The 17,270-nt window shown below is 36.5% G+C and overlaps 2 protein-coding genes across 5 annotated transcripts in view; one reads left to right on the forward strand and one right to left on the reverse strand.

The window, feature by feature from the left end:
- PRG4 (proteoglycan 4) overlaps window positions 1-5,818 on the forward strand; it is a 16,036-nt gene extending 10,218 nt beyond the window's left edge. The window contains 7 exon segments of the mRNA XM_021682796.2: window positions 1-1,112; window positions 1,772-1,849; window positions 2,734-2,870; window positions 3,146-3,302; window positions 3,774-3,971; window positions 4,446-4,571; window positions 5,312-5,818. The exon segment at window positions 1-1,112 is cut by the window's left edge and continues 11 nt beyond it. Coding sequence (XP_021538471.2) covers window positions 1-1,112; window positions 1,772-1,849; window positions 2,734-2,870; window positions 3,146-3,302; window positions 3,774-3,971; window positions 4,446-4,571; window positions 5,312-5,409 — 1,906 coding nt within the window. The 3' untranslated portion in view covers window positions 5,410-5,818.
- The window catches only part of TPR (translocated promoter region, nuclear basket protein), a 71,420-nt gene continuing 56,066 nt past the window's right edge, over window positions 1,917-17,270 (reverse strand). Inside the window, exons 43-51 of one of the 4 annotated variants that reach the window (XM_021682792.1) lie at window positions 16,159-16,343; window positions 14,932-15,000; window positions 14,723-14,817; window positions 11,876-11,982; window positions 10,800-10,895; window positions 10,517-10,673; window positions 8,678-8,796; window positions 6,278-6,373; window positions 1,917-1,990 (exon numbers count right to left, since the gene is read on the reverse strand). In XM_021682792.1, the coding sequence (XP_021538467.1) occupies window positions 1,971-1,990; window positions 6,278-6,373; window positions 8,678-8,796; window positions 10,517-10,673; window positions 10,800-10,895; window positions 11,876-11,982; window positions 14,723-14,817; window positions 14,932-15,000; window positions 16,159-16,343 (944 nt within the window). In that variant the 3' untranslated portion in view covers window positions 1,917-1,970. Of the gene's footprint in view, window positions 1,991-5,460; window positions 5,662-6,277; window positions 6,374-8,677; window positions 8,797-9,094; window positions 9,292-10,516; window positions 10,674-10,799; window positions 10,896-11,875; window positions 11,983-14,722; window positions 14,818-14,931; window positions 15,001-16,158; window positions 16,344-17,270 lie in introns of those variants that run through there. The other 3 variants (XM_021682794.2, XM_021682795.2, XM_021682793.1) reach the window with 3 other exon arrangements.

Consider the following 17,270-nt stretch of genomic DNA (forward strand, 5'->3'; position numbering starts at 1 on the left):
ACCCACCACCCCTAAGAAGCCTGCTCCCACCACTCCTAAGGAGCCTGCACCCACTACCACCAAAGAGCCTGCACCCACAGCCCCCAAGGAGCCTACACCTACTCCCAAGGAACCCGAACCCACCACCCCCAAGGAGCCTGCACCCACAGCCCCCAAGGAGCCTGTACCTATGGCCCCCAAAGAGCCTGCACCCACTGCTCCCAAAGAGCCCACCCCCAAAGTCCCCAAGAAGCCTGCTCCAGCTTCTCTTGAGACACCTGCTCCAACCATCTCAGAGGCCTCTACTACAACTACCACCATGGAGCCTCCCACTACTCCCAAGAACCCTGCTGAATCAATTCCTGAGTTTCCTGCAGAACCCACACCAAAGGCTCTTGAAAACAGTCCCAAGGAACCTGTTGTACCTATAACCAAGGCTCCTGAAGTGACCAAAGCTGAAATGACTACAACAGCTAAAGACAAAACAATAGGAAAAGACATACATATGACGATACCTGAAATTACAACCGCTGTACCTAAGATTACAACCCAAGAGACAGCAACTCCAAGAGAAGAAACCACTGAGTCCAAAACAAGTACAACCACACAAGTAACATCTATCACATCGTCCAAAAGTACTCCTAAAGCAACAACTCTTGCACCCAAAGTAATGACTACAACAAAAAAGACAACCACAACTGAAGAGACTGTGAATAAACCCGAAGAAACCACAGCTGTGCCAAAAGATACAGCCACGAATCCTGAAGTGTCAACTTCTAAACCCCAAAAGCCAACCAAAGCACCAAAAAGGCCCACTTCTACCAAAAAGCCAAAAATACCTAAAGTGAGAAAACCAAAGACTACAGCAACTCCCCCAAAGATGACTACATCGACAATGCCGAAATTACACCCTACCTCTTCAGCGGAAGCCATGCTCCAAACTACCACCAGCCCCAGCCAAAGACTTAACTCAGAAAAAGTTGAAGTAAATCCAAATAAAGATGCAGATATTGCTGGAGAAAAACCTCACATGATCCCCAGGCCCCCTGTGTTAACCCCTGTATTTATCCCAGGCACTGATATCTTGGTGAGAGGATCCAACCAAGACATCACCATCAATCCCATGCTTTCAGGTAATAAGCATCAGTTACTTCCAGTTTTAAAATTGGTAATGTTAACTTAAATTTATCTGAGCCAGAATGGCCTGAGTTAGTATCACGCTATTGATATATTATCTAGAACCCTTAGCTTGTTAACTTGTGGGGTTTTACAGCTTCTCCGTAGGGAAGCAGAGGAGTAATCACAGTAAGATTATTTGGTCTTCGGAAAATTGAATAATAAGGAATTTAGTGCATCTGTGTCTATATGCAGAGATGGTGTACAGAATGTCAAAAAAATTTAGTTGGGAGTGTATCCTTACAAGAGTACAATGCAAAGCAAAAATCAGCAATATTATTCTCTTTTCCAAACCAATTCCAAAGGGCAATCAGAACTGAAAAATGGGAGTTTTGTGTTGGGATCAAACATCCAATAATTATCTAATTTACATGAAGATCAGGTAACCTGGCCCATTCCTAATTTTATATATTACCTTTTGAAAAATATCACCTTTAAGTAAAACAATTAGGAAATATAGCTCTTCTTTTTCATTTCTGAAATATGCATACCTCCCGCTAGCCCCTTCAAGAGCTTAGGAAAAGGTGAACAGAGGAAACAGCCCCGTGGGAGGATTTGAAAACAACACGAACACTTTTCTCATTTTCTTTTGTATCGGCTTAATTTTTTGTTTTAGATGAGACTAATTTATGCAACGGTAAGCCAGTAGATGGACTGACTACTTTGCGCAATGGAACACTGGTTGCATTTCGAGGTGAGCTATGCACATATTTCTTCTTCTGCCCATCATTTTATTCTTGGCATTTATGAGAACCAAAGGAGAGTGGAAGTTTGGGTTGAGCTTTCCGAAGGGGAGCCTGACTGACGAACTTTCCTCACACAATATTATGGGGACCTGAAAGTAATTACCAAAATACAGGATTAACAGAATTAAACACATTAGAGTAACAAATAAAACAGAGAGCTTGTATGGTGACTAACATAACACAATAAAATAAAATTTAAAAAAAAGAGAGCTTGAACTGATACTAAAGCTTTTCTTTCCATTAGTAATTAAAAGGTAGTTCAAATTTTAATTTCCTATCAAATGATATGACACCCAGATTTGTATTTGTATTCCCTGCTCTGTTTTATATGAAAATAACATCTTGATTACAATACATTCAACAGTGCTACATCCCTTGGGAACCTAACAGGAGAAGAGAAGTTACTTCATGTTACTTCTCTGCTGTACCATCTGCTGGTCCAGTCCTCTTCTATTTAGATTAAATCTGAAAGGAAACAAATCATACACTACCATGGTAGAGGCTAAAGAGATATTAACAGTCACTGAATTATAACTCCTTAATTCTAAAAGATAAAGAAATGGAGATAAATGCCCTTCTGCAAGTCACAAAGCCAGAAGGACCGTTCTAGAGAAACTGGAAAACTAAAATATTTCAAAGGCTACGCTGAACTTCAGACCTGAGAAATACCCACTCTCAGAAATATTCAAATACTAACTTCTGTACTAATCCTCACAGTGTTGACTAAACTTGCCATATAATTTGTGTTAACATATTTTTCATTTTGGTTTCTTTCAGAATAAGTTATAGTATTCATTCAGTTTGGAGGCTGATCTATCACTTTCAATTTTAGGTCATTATTTCTGGATGCTGAGTCCATTCAATCCACCACCTCCACCTCGTAAAATTACTGAAGTTTGGGGTATTCCCTCCCCCGTTGATACTGTTTTTACTAGATGCAACTGTGAAGGAAAAACTTTCTTCTTTAAGGTAAGAAAAATATCTTTCTGAGAGAAATCAGCAACTAGCTATTCTTGATCCTAAGAGCATAAATCAGCTTACCCTCCACTTCAGAAGGGTCTCCGTATTTTACTAAACTATTCTATCATCAAAATTTAATAAAAAGCTAACAATTTGGTAACATTAAAGGCCAATTTATTCACTTAACAAAGTTAAAACTTTCTCCCTATATTTACATCTAAGAATGAATCCCAAACTTTTTTATTCCAAAGCTGTTAACACCATTTCCTCTATTAAATCATCAGGATTCCCAGTACTGGCGTTTCACCAATGGTGTAAAAGATCCAGGGTACCCCAAACAAATTGTAAAAGGATTTGGAGGACTAAATGGAAAAATAGTGGCAGCTCTCTCAATAGCTAAATACAAGAACAGACCTGAATCTGTGTATTTTTTCAAGAGAGGTATGTGTTACAATAATTGACAAAATTACAAAACTTCTAAGAATTGATTTGCCTGAGAAATTTTATTTAATATTTTCATTTATTACTGGGTTTACTGTCAAAAGATCTTTAATGGCTGGAGTCAAATTATTTTCAATGGAAAAACTGAGGACAGTAAAAAGTATTCAGAGCTCTCAGCATGCAAATTACAATTTCACCTGAATTTTCAGGTCATTAATATAGAGGTCATCATTTAATTTCAAACAAAGTTAAATATATAACTAGGCAATTTGTTGGTTTTATTCATTCAACATATATTTCAGCACTTAGCCATTATTTTATAATACCCTTGACTAACAGCCATTATTAATGTCTGGACATACTTTATGAGAAACACTGATCATTTCCTCTACCTTGTAAAAGCTCTTTTCCACCTTTCTGGGGGTTTACGCTTAATTTTCTTATCACATGTGATTTTCTAATACATAATAGGTGGCAGCATTCAGCAGTATATTTATAAACAGGAACCCATCAAAAAGTGCCCTGGAAGAAGGCCTGCTATCAATTATTCAGTATACAGAGAAACAACACAGGTTAGGAGACGTCGCTTTGAACATGCCATAGGACCTTCTCAAACACACACCATCAGAATTCACTATTCACCCATCAGAGTCTCTCACCAAGACAAAGGTAATGTTTCTTACTGTGTTAAAAATTCTTGCACATGAAGTAGATGTAATACAGTTTATCTTACAGAATGAAGCTTATTGAATATAGTGACTAAATAGCCCCAATAATTTAAAGCTTACTGATTCAAAACATCAATTTGCCTCAGTGAATGACCAGATCAATATATACATATATACATACCTATATAGTTTTTTTGTGAGTAAAGAATGCAATTTATTCGGGTTTATTATTTGGAATAAATACCATTTATCAAGTACCTCTTACCAAGAACATTACACACAAATCTATAAACCTCAGCAGAATTTCCACCATGTCAAAGGGAGGCAAAAACTGAGGCACCTAAGTTAATAGCTCACCCACCGTAACAGAGCTACTCAGTGACCGAAGTGGGATTCAAACCCAGGTCTGTCAGACTCTAGCGGCTGCTCTTCCCTACAGTACTTTGCTTTCAGGCTGGTATCTTTAAATCTACAGGTTTCCTCCATAATGAAGTTAAAATGAGTTTACAGTGGAGAGGATTTCCAAGTGTGGTGACTTCAGCTATCGCACTGCCCAACATCAGAAAACCGGACGGATATGATTACTACGCCTTTTCTAGGAGTAAGTTATTAAGCAACTTCTTAGCTTCTTACGGATGTGCTCTAATCTCTAAAATATGAATATAATCAAAGCAAAAACCAGTGTTCAATGGTGACTAAAGGTGTGAAGTTAAACTATAATAAGAAAGTTTAGATTTTCACTTTACTTTCAATTAAACCGAATGGGCTGCAATTCTATTCTGCACTATCCTTCATGAGGTTAAAGACTATTATGATAAATTATCCAAGTACTTGAGTAAAACTGCTACTAAGAACAATATTCTACATTACCTGTGGCATTTAACGGAGGTCTTGGGTGCCACAAAATATTACTGATTTGCATCATTACACAAGTCCCGAAGACCACAAAGAGGTTCTTGAGAAACTAATTATTTTTAATTAATAGAAATTAAATTATGTTACGTGGGGCACTTTTCTTTGAAAAATTCAGAAATCTAAATTATTCCACCTATAAAAAAGATTTTTAAAGGGTAAAACTGAAGTGAATTATTATTTTTTAAACTTAGTTTTTCCTCAAACTCTTACTCTGAAAAGGGAGCGTCAAACCTAATTTTACAGAAAGCTGGTGAAAGGTCAATCTCTTGAGGCAATTGTTTTTGTCAGAAAGTTCAAATTAATACAAACATTTCTGATATTAAAATGATAAACACTATCTTTGAGTATAATAGTCAACACAAACTATTTTTAAGTTCAGGTGTTTTGTTTTCTTTTTAATTAAAAAATGATTTCTCTTCTATTTAGATCAATACTATAACATCGATGAACCCAGAAGAACAGCAAGACTCATTACTACTCGTTCTGGGCGGAGCTTATCCAATGTCTGGTACAACTGTCCTTAGACCCACGCACGGGCAAAGGAAGAGTCAACTAATTAAATGAAGAATGAAAAATTTTGACACTGAAATACATTTTATTAATAAAGCATGTTGAGAGAAGCATACCAATTTAAATACAAAAATGTTTTTAATCTCAACAATCATTACACTAAAACAGGCTTGAGAATCTTATTCACAATTATTACAGTTTACAGGACATTTAATTAATATTGCCTCTATTTATTCCTCCTCTCCCTCCCATTGCATGGCTCACACCTATAAGAGAAAAAAATAACCAAACTGAATGCGTCTTTTAAGAAGTTAGCTCAAAAGTGGAGTATTCACTTACCCTAGGTCACTATAAAATTGCTTTCAATATCAAATATCTAGGTATATAGATATAAAACTGTGTTAGACATTTCACACATCTTCAGTTGAAAATTATTACAATTAGATTAATATTTTCATGGCATGAATACAATCTCTAAGGGTTACATTAGAAAACATAGGTATTAAAATTTTTAATTTTTTTAACTAAAGTCACAAAGCTTGATTCTATTGTGTAAAAAGTATAACAACAGGAAGAGATGTAACAAATGACTATCTAGTACTGTAACACTTTGGCTTCCTCAAATCTTATTTTGAATTCAAAGAAGAAATGAATAAATATGAAATATAAGCACATATTCATTATATACCTATAGTTTACAAATCTTTCTACAAGAAGCTTACAGATTAGTAAAATCACATGCTCAATGTGTAATTATTTAATCAATCCTTGGAACATTAAAAAAAAAAACTACATACAAGTTAGAAGCTTAAGGATTAGAAAACTTGTTCCATTTATTACTATCCTACATCCTGTCATGTAATCAATATGTCAGAAATTTACCTCTCTGTCTGTTAAACTGACGACCACGGACACCTTGTCTCAGTGTTGTCTGAAGTCTTACTCGTCTGAAAGGCTTTGGTTGACTACTGCTAGTATCTAAGGAAAAAAACCCCAAACATTAAAATATAAGAAAGCAAATTAAAAAATACGAAAAGCATTTATAACGGCAAAATCTAGTCACTAAATGACGCATGGATAAAATGCAGAGGTGTCCATTTGCTTTCAATATTTAAAAGTGGTTTGATTTTTAACAAGGGACATTTAACAAACAAAAAAAGGGTAAAAAGTAAAAAAAAATTTTCTTATTAAAAAAAAGTGCATGATTTTTTTTCATTCATTCACTCCACTCATAAAATATATATTCACTTGGTGCCTATCCATGTATCGCTGTGCTAGGGGGTGGGGACTACAATAAAAAACCATGTATCACCGCCCTCAGGAAACAACAGACCCCAACATATAATGTGAGTCAAATGTGAATCCTCTTTTCCAGACACCCCAAATCCAATCATTAGCAAATCCCGCCAGCTCGAATTTAAATACAATCCCCAAATCTGACCTCTTCTCACAAACTTCACTCTACCATTCTGTCTGAAACATCCTCGTCTTTACCTTGAATTTACAATACCCTCCGAACTTTCTCGTTTCTGCCCATTACACATTTTCAGTGATACTGTTAAAATCTTTAAGTCAGATCTTATCATCACTCTGTTTGAAGCCCTCTACAAGCTTCCTAAATCCATAAAAGCCAAAGCAATTACAATGATCCACTGGGCTTCTCTTCCCTACCCCCTCCTGTCTTCTGCTGGCCTCCCTCTGGCCTTACGGTGCCTAACCACACTGGCCCCCTTGCTGATCCTGAATATGCCACACTGCTGCCTTATAGATACCTGCTATACATCTCATCTGCAACACTCATTCCCCCCAAAACCGCACAGCTTTGCTCCCTTGCCCTTTCCAGGTCTTTACTTAGAAGTCATTTTCTTAGTAATGCTTTCTATCAAATCGCCTGGCACATGGTAGGCACTCAAATATTTACTGACCCAATGAACTGCTCAGATGAGGAGGCTTACTGTTTTATATTACCAAATAAATTCAAAGACACCCTAATTTTATAGTATACTGTAAAAGGGAACAAAAACCGTATTTTCTTGTGCAAACCCTGATAAGATAAAAGTGCCCATTCTACTGTTGAAGATAATTTTCATGGGATATCAGAAATATAAATGGGAGAAGAGCTCTTCAGCAATTGTATTATTAATAACTATGGTAATGATAATTTTTGAGTCTTGCTGAGTGTCATGCATTGAGTTATATAATTTACATACATTATTTCTAATCTTGACTGCAAGGTTAGTTATGATTACCCAGATTTCATAATAAAATATATATGCAGACATTTAAAGTTATTAGCTGTTCCAAGGTAGATGTGGGATCTGAACCTAGGGATGTTGGCTTATAGGCTGCTGTGTCAGGGAAAAGCAGCTGATAGGCAGGAGAGATCTTGAGATAGCAAAGTCCCATGACTGAAAAAAGATAACTGAGCAGGTCGTCCATAGAATGTGAAGGTTCAATGGCAGAATTTGAGAATTACTGCTGTAAACAATTCAAAATAAAAATAATCTGTGTGGATGACTGGGTACTGTATTTCTTCAGTTAATAAAAGTAATTCCCTACCTAAACATTTTGAGACAGATAAGCTAGTATAGTGTATTGTTTAAGAGTGGAGTCTCTGAAGCCAAACTTCTTGAGTTTGTATCCTGGCCTGCCCATTATTTATTAGTTATGTATTTTGGAAAAGTTATTCAACGTTTCTGTGCCTCAGTTTCCATATGGGTGATTACCACATTCGGCTGATGTGAGAATTAAGTAAGGTAATATATGTAAAGGGCTTAGAATGCTGTCTGACACACAGTAAGTGCTCAATAAATGTTAATTATTTTTTTGAAAGTACCACAGAAATAATTTTTATTGCAGGAAAAATACATAAAATAGCCTTTTTCAAAGTTAACTTCAAAAACTTGAAAGTCAAACTTTGAAACTGTTTACGTAAGTAAATTTCAATTATTTTTTGAGCAAGAGACCTCCTACCCTTCAACTCTCCAAATCAAATCTCATGTAAGAATCCTAATACGCAGAACAAGTAACTAGAAGCTCCTTTGGTTTAAAGAGGCAGGAGACTGAAGTACTTAGCTGCCCTCCCAGTGACCCATCCCTCACAGCCCTGTGGCACCTCTAGTCTTAAAATTACATTTCCTTTAATAAAATACAATTTCCCTTTTAAAGAAACCATTTTTAATTAAGGAGGAAAAAAAGAACGATCTATTTGTTACAACAAAATCATCTTTTGCAAACAAGTCTGGTGTATCAGTTGTGTTGTACTCAAGAACAGGAACTTACCTACAGAAGAGCTGGATGGAGGATCCTGGCTGGTAGAAGGAAGATCTGACTCATCAGACGCCTGAACAGGTTCTTCTTCCTGCTGGCTATCAATTTCTAGGCCTGCTTCTGAACTAATACTAAGAAAGGAAAACAAAAATTGATTAGAAAATGCAAAACTGGTCCTTGAGGTATCCTAAATTGTTCCCAAACTCTTTCTGACATAGTTTATCACTTCAATAACCCCGTGCTTCCCTCTAACTCAAAACTGTAGACTCTTGATATTGGTAACTGTATTTTTTTTTAAAGGAGCCGGGGAAAAGACAGCTCAAGTTGCTTTTTCCTTATTCCTCTTCTCACTAGGACATGTTCCAACTTTAGTTTTTATTTCCCTTCTGTTTTTTTTTTTTTTCTTTTTGGCAAAGGATGGTTCACATTCTTGACAACATTTACAAGAGATACACTATACAGATTTTGAAATCTCAAAACACTTTTCTAGGAAGGCAGAGTACTAAAATAATTCACAAGTCCCAACTAAACAATGTACCACTAACCCACCATGAGCTCTAGCCCAGATGAGACATGCTGCAGGTACGTGAATTCCTGGCTCCATGGCTGTAACTCCAACACTCTCTCTCCCATTCAATAAAGCACATGAAAACACAAACAAGGGAGAAAATAGCCCAAAAGTAAGTTGAAACTGCTCCAGTTTTATCATCTGCAAACTTCAGTGCAGTCATTAGTAACAATGTATCTGAAAGATCTCTCTCTTGACTACCTGCCCAAGTTGAGAATTACTAGTGAAGGGTAAAGTGCATGGGGCTCAAGTCACAGGTCAAATCCAGTCTAAGCCAGTTACCAGTGGCCCAAGCAAGTTATTTTAACATGTTCTGAGTCTGAGCTTTCTCACTGTAAAATGGAGAAAATACTTAGTAGAGATTTTGTGTGGGTTAGAAATGACATATCTAAAGTGACTTGCATACATGATATGAAATTAATGGCAGCTAGTATTCTTAGCAGGATCTATTATCTCCCCCAAATTAAGCAGCACTGTGTGAGAGCGTAATAGTAGGCTTGCTTTTTTCCTCATATACTAGAACTGGTCTGTACTTATGCTAAGAAAATATTGCTAAATAAAACAAAATCTTTGAGCTCCATCTAGGAAATCTGTGTTCTACTTCTAGCTGTGCTTCTTTGAAGTAGTCCAACTTTTTTATTTTGTAAAGAATTAGGTTCTGCCTTGAAAGCTAAACACTTCTCCAAGACCACTGTCCGGGGGTTCTTTGCATTAAATTACTCCTCTGACATAAAAAAAAAAAAAAAATCCAGATGCTGTGTCATAAAATATTTCTTTTGTTAAACTTTGTTTATCACTGATGTGTTAAAATGTAGTCAGGTCTTAAAAACTACTACAAAGTTTCTAATTTTTAAGAAGTCTGCATTTCAGACATCAAGTTCTAAACGCACATAAAGAAAGAATAAATGAGGTTCACTTGAAAGCCCACTACAAAATGGAAAGTGAGTCATTTCCTAATTTTCACAGAATGACTTCTTTCTTAGGGAAAGTTCAAGCAGCTACATGAATTGAAAGCTATTAGTGATTTTAAATAAATCATTTTTCTAGAATACATCATGTAATTTTCAGGGAGATAAACATTTAAAAAATTACTTGTCTGCTGTAATAATATCCAAATCCTAAGATATATTACTATGTGCAAAAATCAGTCTTCCAAAATGTATGGCTTGGTTTATTTTTGTAATGGGATGCTACTAAAAAACAGCTCAACAAACTATTTCCTGGCTAAAGGAAAACAAGTGTAAAAGTCTAAAGCAAGCAGAAATTATAAAGTAAATATTTACCCTTCAGATTCTGCCTCCACAAATACTTCATCTCCATCATCACCTGTTGCTGTTTCATTTGTTGTGGATAAAGTGCCAGTGGATGTTGTCACCATTGGAACAGACTGAGAGGCATGCTCTGAAGCATCAGAGGTGGTACTCTCAGTAAACACGGTCACTTCAAAATGAAAAGAAATGAAAACTTTAACTTAGTGGTTTACTTAATTTTTAGCCAGAAGATGTCACACAGTTTTCCATTTTACCAATAAAGCACATAATCTATTAGTCTGCCTGTGATACCTACCCGGGGCTGCTACTTGTAGAGGGGTAGTGGGAACACTTCGGCCACCTGACTCTTCCTCATGAGCTAGGAAGAGGGGTGTTTCGTACATTCCTAAACCTAAAGACAATTCTAAATATTAATGAATGATGGAAAGAACACAGAACTGTCAATATGCCAGGTATCTGAAAGAAAAACATGAATCAGTAGAGACACACAACTTTGCTGAAGCCCACTAATTAGCCCACCAGGCAAAAATCAATTGTTCAAAAATATAAATATAATTGAAACACATACTTTAAGTTCACAAACATTCAGTATCCTTTGAAAAAATATCTAAAATGCTGCTCTTATGGGTTGATATAAGCTAACTTTATTGAGTACCCAACTATGAACCAGGTACTATGTTAGAATCTACTCACCAAAACTATGAGATATTACTCTTCCCCTTTTTGCTAAAGAAATCGAATTTCTAGGGGGTTAATTTTCCCAAAGTTACAAAGCTAGTAAATGGTAGCATTCCAATTCAAGCCTAGATCTGTCTTCCAAGTCTAAACTGTCCTATAAAATAAAAAGTCATATAAAAATTTAACTTTATATAAAACGTATATTATATGACTTATATGAGGGCTGCAGATTAATCTTTTATTTTGAGCTTGTTATAAAAGTAGTATGCTTTCCTTACTCACTTACAAATTGTCATACAGCCTCTCACAAATTTAGTTATATGGATGCTGACTGAGGATTAAAAGGTAATTAATTCCACAAAGAGCACAATTCATGTTCAACAACCAACTTACTATTACTTAATTTAGGGGTCGTTTTATTCCACATATTTTAAATATTTTATCTTTCTTAATTTTAATGTTAGTGGAAAGTATCTAACTAGTTTATTTACTAAACATAAAGGTAAGATTTATATGTAAAGCAATGTTAACATGTAGTAAATATAGCTTTTCTCATAAATTTGCACAGGAATTAGATATTACTTAAAAAAAATTTGTATTTGCTCACTTAAAAAAAAAAAAAATCACATCAGAATAGCTTATTACTTAACATGTGTGAACCCAAGAGATCTAAGCATTTATTTATCTATTTACCTCCTTGAGAAGCAAGCTGGCCAAGATCAGAGTGACTTGAACTTGTTTGTGGCATATCTTCAGGTGGCCCAAACCGGAATCTAGGAACACCAGCAACCTGTGGGGAACTAAACAGACAAAAAAGTTACCTTGTTTAAACCACAATGATGGAAAACAATACAGGAGAAGGAAGAATAATCACAAAGCAGGAAAAAAAACAGATTGGAAGTAAAGCTGATACAGAAATCCTTATAATAATATTCTCAAAATATCAGGTGTGAATAAATTTAATATTATACATGACTCATATATATGTATTTTACATGTAACTTTCAAGTCTCCTGAACTATCTATGCCTCACATTTCCTGAATATGCTGGATATCTATCTCCATGCAGATACACTAAAAACAACACAAATCTAAAATGAGATGTAACAAAAAAAGAGAATGAAGTCACAAGACAAAGTTTTGCCTTAGTTTTTACTGCTGAGTCAGATAAATCAAGTCACCTCTAGCCCATTTCCTATCTGAAAGAGCTCACTAGATGGCTCCCAAGGTCTAGAAAAATTCTAGTATTAGGTGGCTAGACACTTGTTTCCCCCTTGTTCTAGTAACACTATCATCCATCTTCCAGGATATAAAACAGCATTATCTCTCTTTGCCCATTCCTGACCCTACCTTCCTTCACTAGCCAGTCCCTGATGTTTACAGATTTTATGTCTATAACTCTTCATTTTCTTTTGCACATCAACATTATTGCTTTAGTTAAGGACACATCCTCTTTCAGGTGGATTTAAAAATTTATTTTCATAAAATTATTCTACTATAGAAGAACCTTGCATTCTGAGCTATGCAAGAATCTGTTGACTGGCTGTCACTCAGAACCTGTTTATTGGAGTCTGTTTCTGACAGGTTGACTTCCAGAAGGGAGGGGCAGACAGTGATTAGTTGGCTTATAAAACTGTGTTAATCAAGATGAGTTATGGTTAACTGCACAAGTTTAAAATAGGTTTTGATAGGGGCGCCTGGGTGGCTCAGTCAGTTGAGTGTCAGCCTCTTGGTTTTGGCTCAGGTCGTGACCTCAGGGTCGTGGGATCGAGCTTCGCCTCAGGCTCTGTTCTCAGCGCGGAGTCTGCTTGTTCCTCTCCCTTCCCCTCTGACCTTTCCCTGCTCCCCCTGCTTCTGCGTGCGCACATGCAAGTGTTCTCTCTCAAATCAATTAATCAATAAATAATCTTAAAAAAAAAAGGTTTTGATGGCTGGCTATATGTTACCATATACTACAGAACAATCAATCTTTCTCCAAGTTTGTGGAAACTTTTTCATTCTGATATTCAATTACATCCTGCCATGCAGCTAATACTTCAGCCACAATTAAATGTGTACTTCACGGAAGTACTTTTTTATCCTTTAAGAGTAGTGGTATAGCACAAGTTAACATAGGTTCTAGAGCCAGATTGACTGTTCTGAAACCAAAAACTGCCACTTTTTGGCTGTCTGATGTTTGACAAATACGTTAACATCTCTGTGCTTCCTTATCTGTAAAATAGGAACAATAAGGGCGCCTGGGTGGCTCAGTTGGTTAAGCGACTGCCTTTGGCTCAGGTCATGATCCTGGAGTCCCGGGATCGAGTCCCGCATCGGGCTCCCTGCTCGGCAGGGAGTCTGCTTCTCCCTCTGACCCTCCTCCCTCTCATGCTCTCTGTCTCTCATTCTCTCTGTCTCAAATAAATAAATAAAATCTTTAAAATAGGAACAATAATGGTGTCTTCTCTCATAGCTATAAAGATGAAATAAACTGATTCATGGAAATGTAAAGTGTAAGGTGTTCTTTTCCAAGACTCAGTTCAATGTTGTCCCCATCAAGTTGTCTCAGATTCTTTCCCCCTAATTGCTGGAATAAATCACTTCTTTGTATTAAGCCTACTGCTTATGCTTTTACTCTTCTAGATTGTTTAGGTGACAATTAGTTCCTCATATATTTGGCTTTCGAAATAATACCATCCCATCACAATCACTGCATTACAAACACCTTCATTAACATCTGCAAGGCATTTACTATGTGCCAGGTAATATTCTAAACACGTTAGCATAAATTCAGTTCACTTAATTCTCACAACTTGTATGGCAGGAATTATTGTATTATTATTCCCATTAGTAAAATGAGGATACTCAGGAATAGAGAACCTAAAAAACCTGATATACTAGTAAGCAGTACAGCTAGATTTCAAACCTGGGCATTCTCTGAAGTCTTTGTATTTCTTTCTTTTTAAAGATTATTTATTTGAGAGAGAGAGAGAGAGAGGGCAAGCATGGGGGGGAGGGGCAGAGGGAGAAGCAGACTAGCCAGGGAGCCCGATGCGGGGCTCGACCTGAGCTGAAGGCAGACACTCAACCGACAAAGCCACCCAGTCTGTGTTCTTAACCATTGTTATTCTGCCTTTAGATCTCAAATTCCTGATGGAAGCAACTATATTTCATTCACCTTTTTTTTAAGAGAGAGAAAGAGTGCACAGTGTGTGAGTTGGCGGGGAGGCAGGAAAGGTGAAGGGGCAGAAGGAGAGGGAGAGAGAATCTTAAGGAGGCTCCATGCTAAGCTTGGAGCCTGACACGGGGCTCGATCTCACGGCCCTGAGATCGTAACCAACAAGAGTTGGACACTTAACCCACTAAGCCACCCAGGCGCCACCCCCTTCATTCACCTTTATATAATTTTCCCCAAACTATATCCTCAACCCTCCTATCACAAGTGCTTAGTACACAATAGAGGACTCAACAAGTAATGAATCCACCAAATGTAAACAAACTGACAGGGAAAGAGGAAGAAAATGATTAGTCACAAAATACGCTTCTCTTTCATTGACTTACTGAATTGCTTCAGCAAATCCATCAGTACGATGTGGCACCACAAGAGTTGGAGTACTTGGAACTGTTCTGTCTTCATCATCAAAAAAATGCTGCTGCTAAAACCAAGACAGAAAATGGGGAATAAACAGGTATGACAGAAACATACATATGGACTATATACATAGTTGCTGAACAAATGAGTCACTTCTACATAATGGGTAGATAATTACCATGCCACCGATTCCTGGAGTCAACTGAAGCCCCCGTCCAACAGACTGCCTCCGAGTCATCTGAATTCTCTGTGTCAAGAAAGGAATTACTTGTTTTCAGGAATCAGGCAATCAAACAAGAACTAAGTACCAACAGATATAGCTTATTACCATGGTAACAAGGTAACTGAAATGTTAGCAGATAATACAACCATCAGGATATCTTCTCAGGAAAATTTGCCAATATTTGCACTAAAGAATTCCGTTTTAAATATAAATTTTTAATTGTACAGATTATATTAACCAGCAAATATTTTATTAACCAATAGACAAAATATTAACCAATATTTAAAACCAATCTCTGATCCTATTTTATTTGTATGTAACTAATCTAGTTTCTATTTCCTTAATCTAAAACATTAGTAAGCATGCCTTCAGATCTTAAAGCTTAATTCTCTTTCGGAGTTCAAACAGCAATACTGTCTTCATATAAACGGTTTCCCAATTTAGACAATTCTAAATTGGTAGATTTGATGTATTTTGCAGGATCCACACACAATCCATTAAGACTTTATATTTTTATAGAATGAGGTTATTTTCATCTGTGGTATTTTAGTAGAATCTCACTTGGCAGTTTTCAATAGACTCTGTTACAGGGTAAGACTCAAGCTAGATTACTAAGAGCTTTGTAGTTTTCCTGCTCTGCAAGAGTTTCTGATTAAGAGATGTCCAACTCTATTACAAAGAGTGCTACATGTTAAGGGTCATGCATCCTTTCATTAATTATAAAAGTGGAAATTAAGATGTATTATTGAAAAAAATGTCTCTTAAACAAATTTCTTTTTGGAAAAAAAAAAAAACAACACACACGTGCACCTTAGAGAAAGAAACATTCAAAATACATGGTGGTGGTGGTTAGCTGCTAAAATAAAATTTACTTTAATTAAAATCCAAGATGCTTTTTTTAAAAATCTGTAGAAAAAGTGTTCTTTATTTGCTAGAATTGTAACCATTTCAATTTATACAACTTTTAGTAAGCCTTGCCTTTCCAAAGTTCACTTTATTTATGAAGTAAACTACTGCCATATTTCAAGGAAAAGAAAGAAGAGATTCATTTCAGTTCAAAAAACTTTATAAAAATATGCTAAAACATTAAAAAGTTCACTTAATTTCTGGAAAAAGTAGTATCTAATGGAAAGAAGGAGAGATAAAGCCAACAGTTTTCAGACTGACCAGTACTTTTACTACCTGAACAGGTGGTCCCAATTCTTGAGGTGGAGCATGAATGGTCAGTCGTGGGGGAAGAGGGTGTGGGGGGCGTCTTGGAGACTGAGGTGCTCGAGGAGTCTGTCTTTCAGATGCTGATGATGGCTGCTGTTCTCTAGAAATGTCCTGGGAGAAAGAGGACTCTGCAGTAGCTGTATTACCTTCACCTATAGGAAGAGAGAAGCTTATTTTTAACTTTTAAATTTACCACAGAATAACTGGGACAATTCCCTAGAGGTATAAATCTCACCACTAGGAACGTTCACCTCACCAATACTTTCAGAAGGAAAGAAGTGAGGTGTGGAGAATGGGAGTGCAATTATCAGCTGTGTGGCCTACAGCAAGTCCCCTAACCTCTTTGAGTCTGTTTCTTAGGTTGGTTAATGGAACCAACTAAAAGATACTTTTGTTATTTCGGATTTCTTAAACTTTGAATTTCAATGGTTCTTCACCTGTCTAGGTCTTCTACATATATGGTAGAAACAAGAGAAGCTGTCTCTCACTGTGAAAGTAGGCTATCAGAATTTAGTGGTTTTACAAGTCTGAGGTCTGGGGGAAAAAAAAGTCTGAGTTCTGGAATCAGATTCTAGCTATAACATTTAATAGCTATGACCTTTTTTTTTTTTTCTTTTTTTTTAACGCAATCTCTACGCCCAACACAGGGCTCAAATTCATGACTTTGAGATCAAGAGTCACATGCTCTACTGACTAAGCCAGCCAGGCACCCCCTCTCAGATTAGATATTAACTGGTACCTAAACTGATAAGCTTATTGTAAGCTTTGAACAGCACAGGTTCACTTTCAGGAGATTTTTTACAGTGCAGCACTATAAATGTATTTTCTCCTCCTTATGATTGTCTTAATATTTTCTTTCCTCTAGCTTACTTTATTGTAAAATTACAGTACAATACAGTACAAAAACATGTTAATCGACTGTTTTATGGTATCAGTAAGGCTTCTGGGTCGATAGTCGGCTATTAGTAGTCAAGTTTTTGGGAAGTCAACAGTTGTATGTTAATTTTTTACTATGCAGGGGGTTTGACATTCCTAGCCCTGGCACTGCTCAAGGGTCAACTGTAATTTAATACAAGCAC

The sequence above is a fragment of the Neomonachus schauinslandi genome, chromosome 6 (assembly GCF_002201575.2).
Source record: "Neomonachus schauinslandi chromosome 6, ASM220157v2, whole genome shotgun sequence".
In the NCBI taxonomy this organism is placed as follows: domain Eukaryota; kingdom Metazoa; phylum Chordata; class Mammalia; order Carnivora; family Phocidae; genus Neomonachus; species Neomonachus schauinslandi.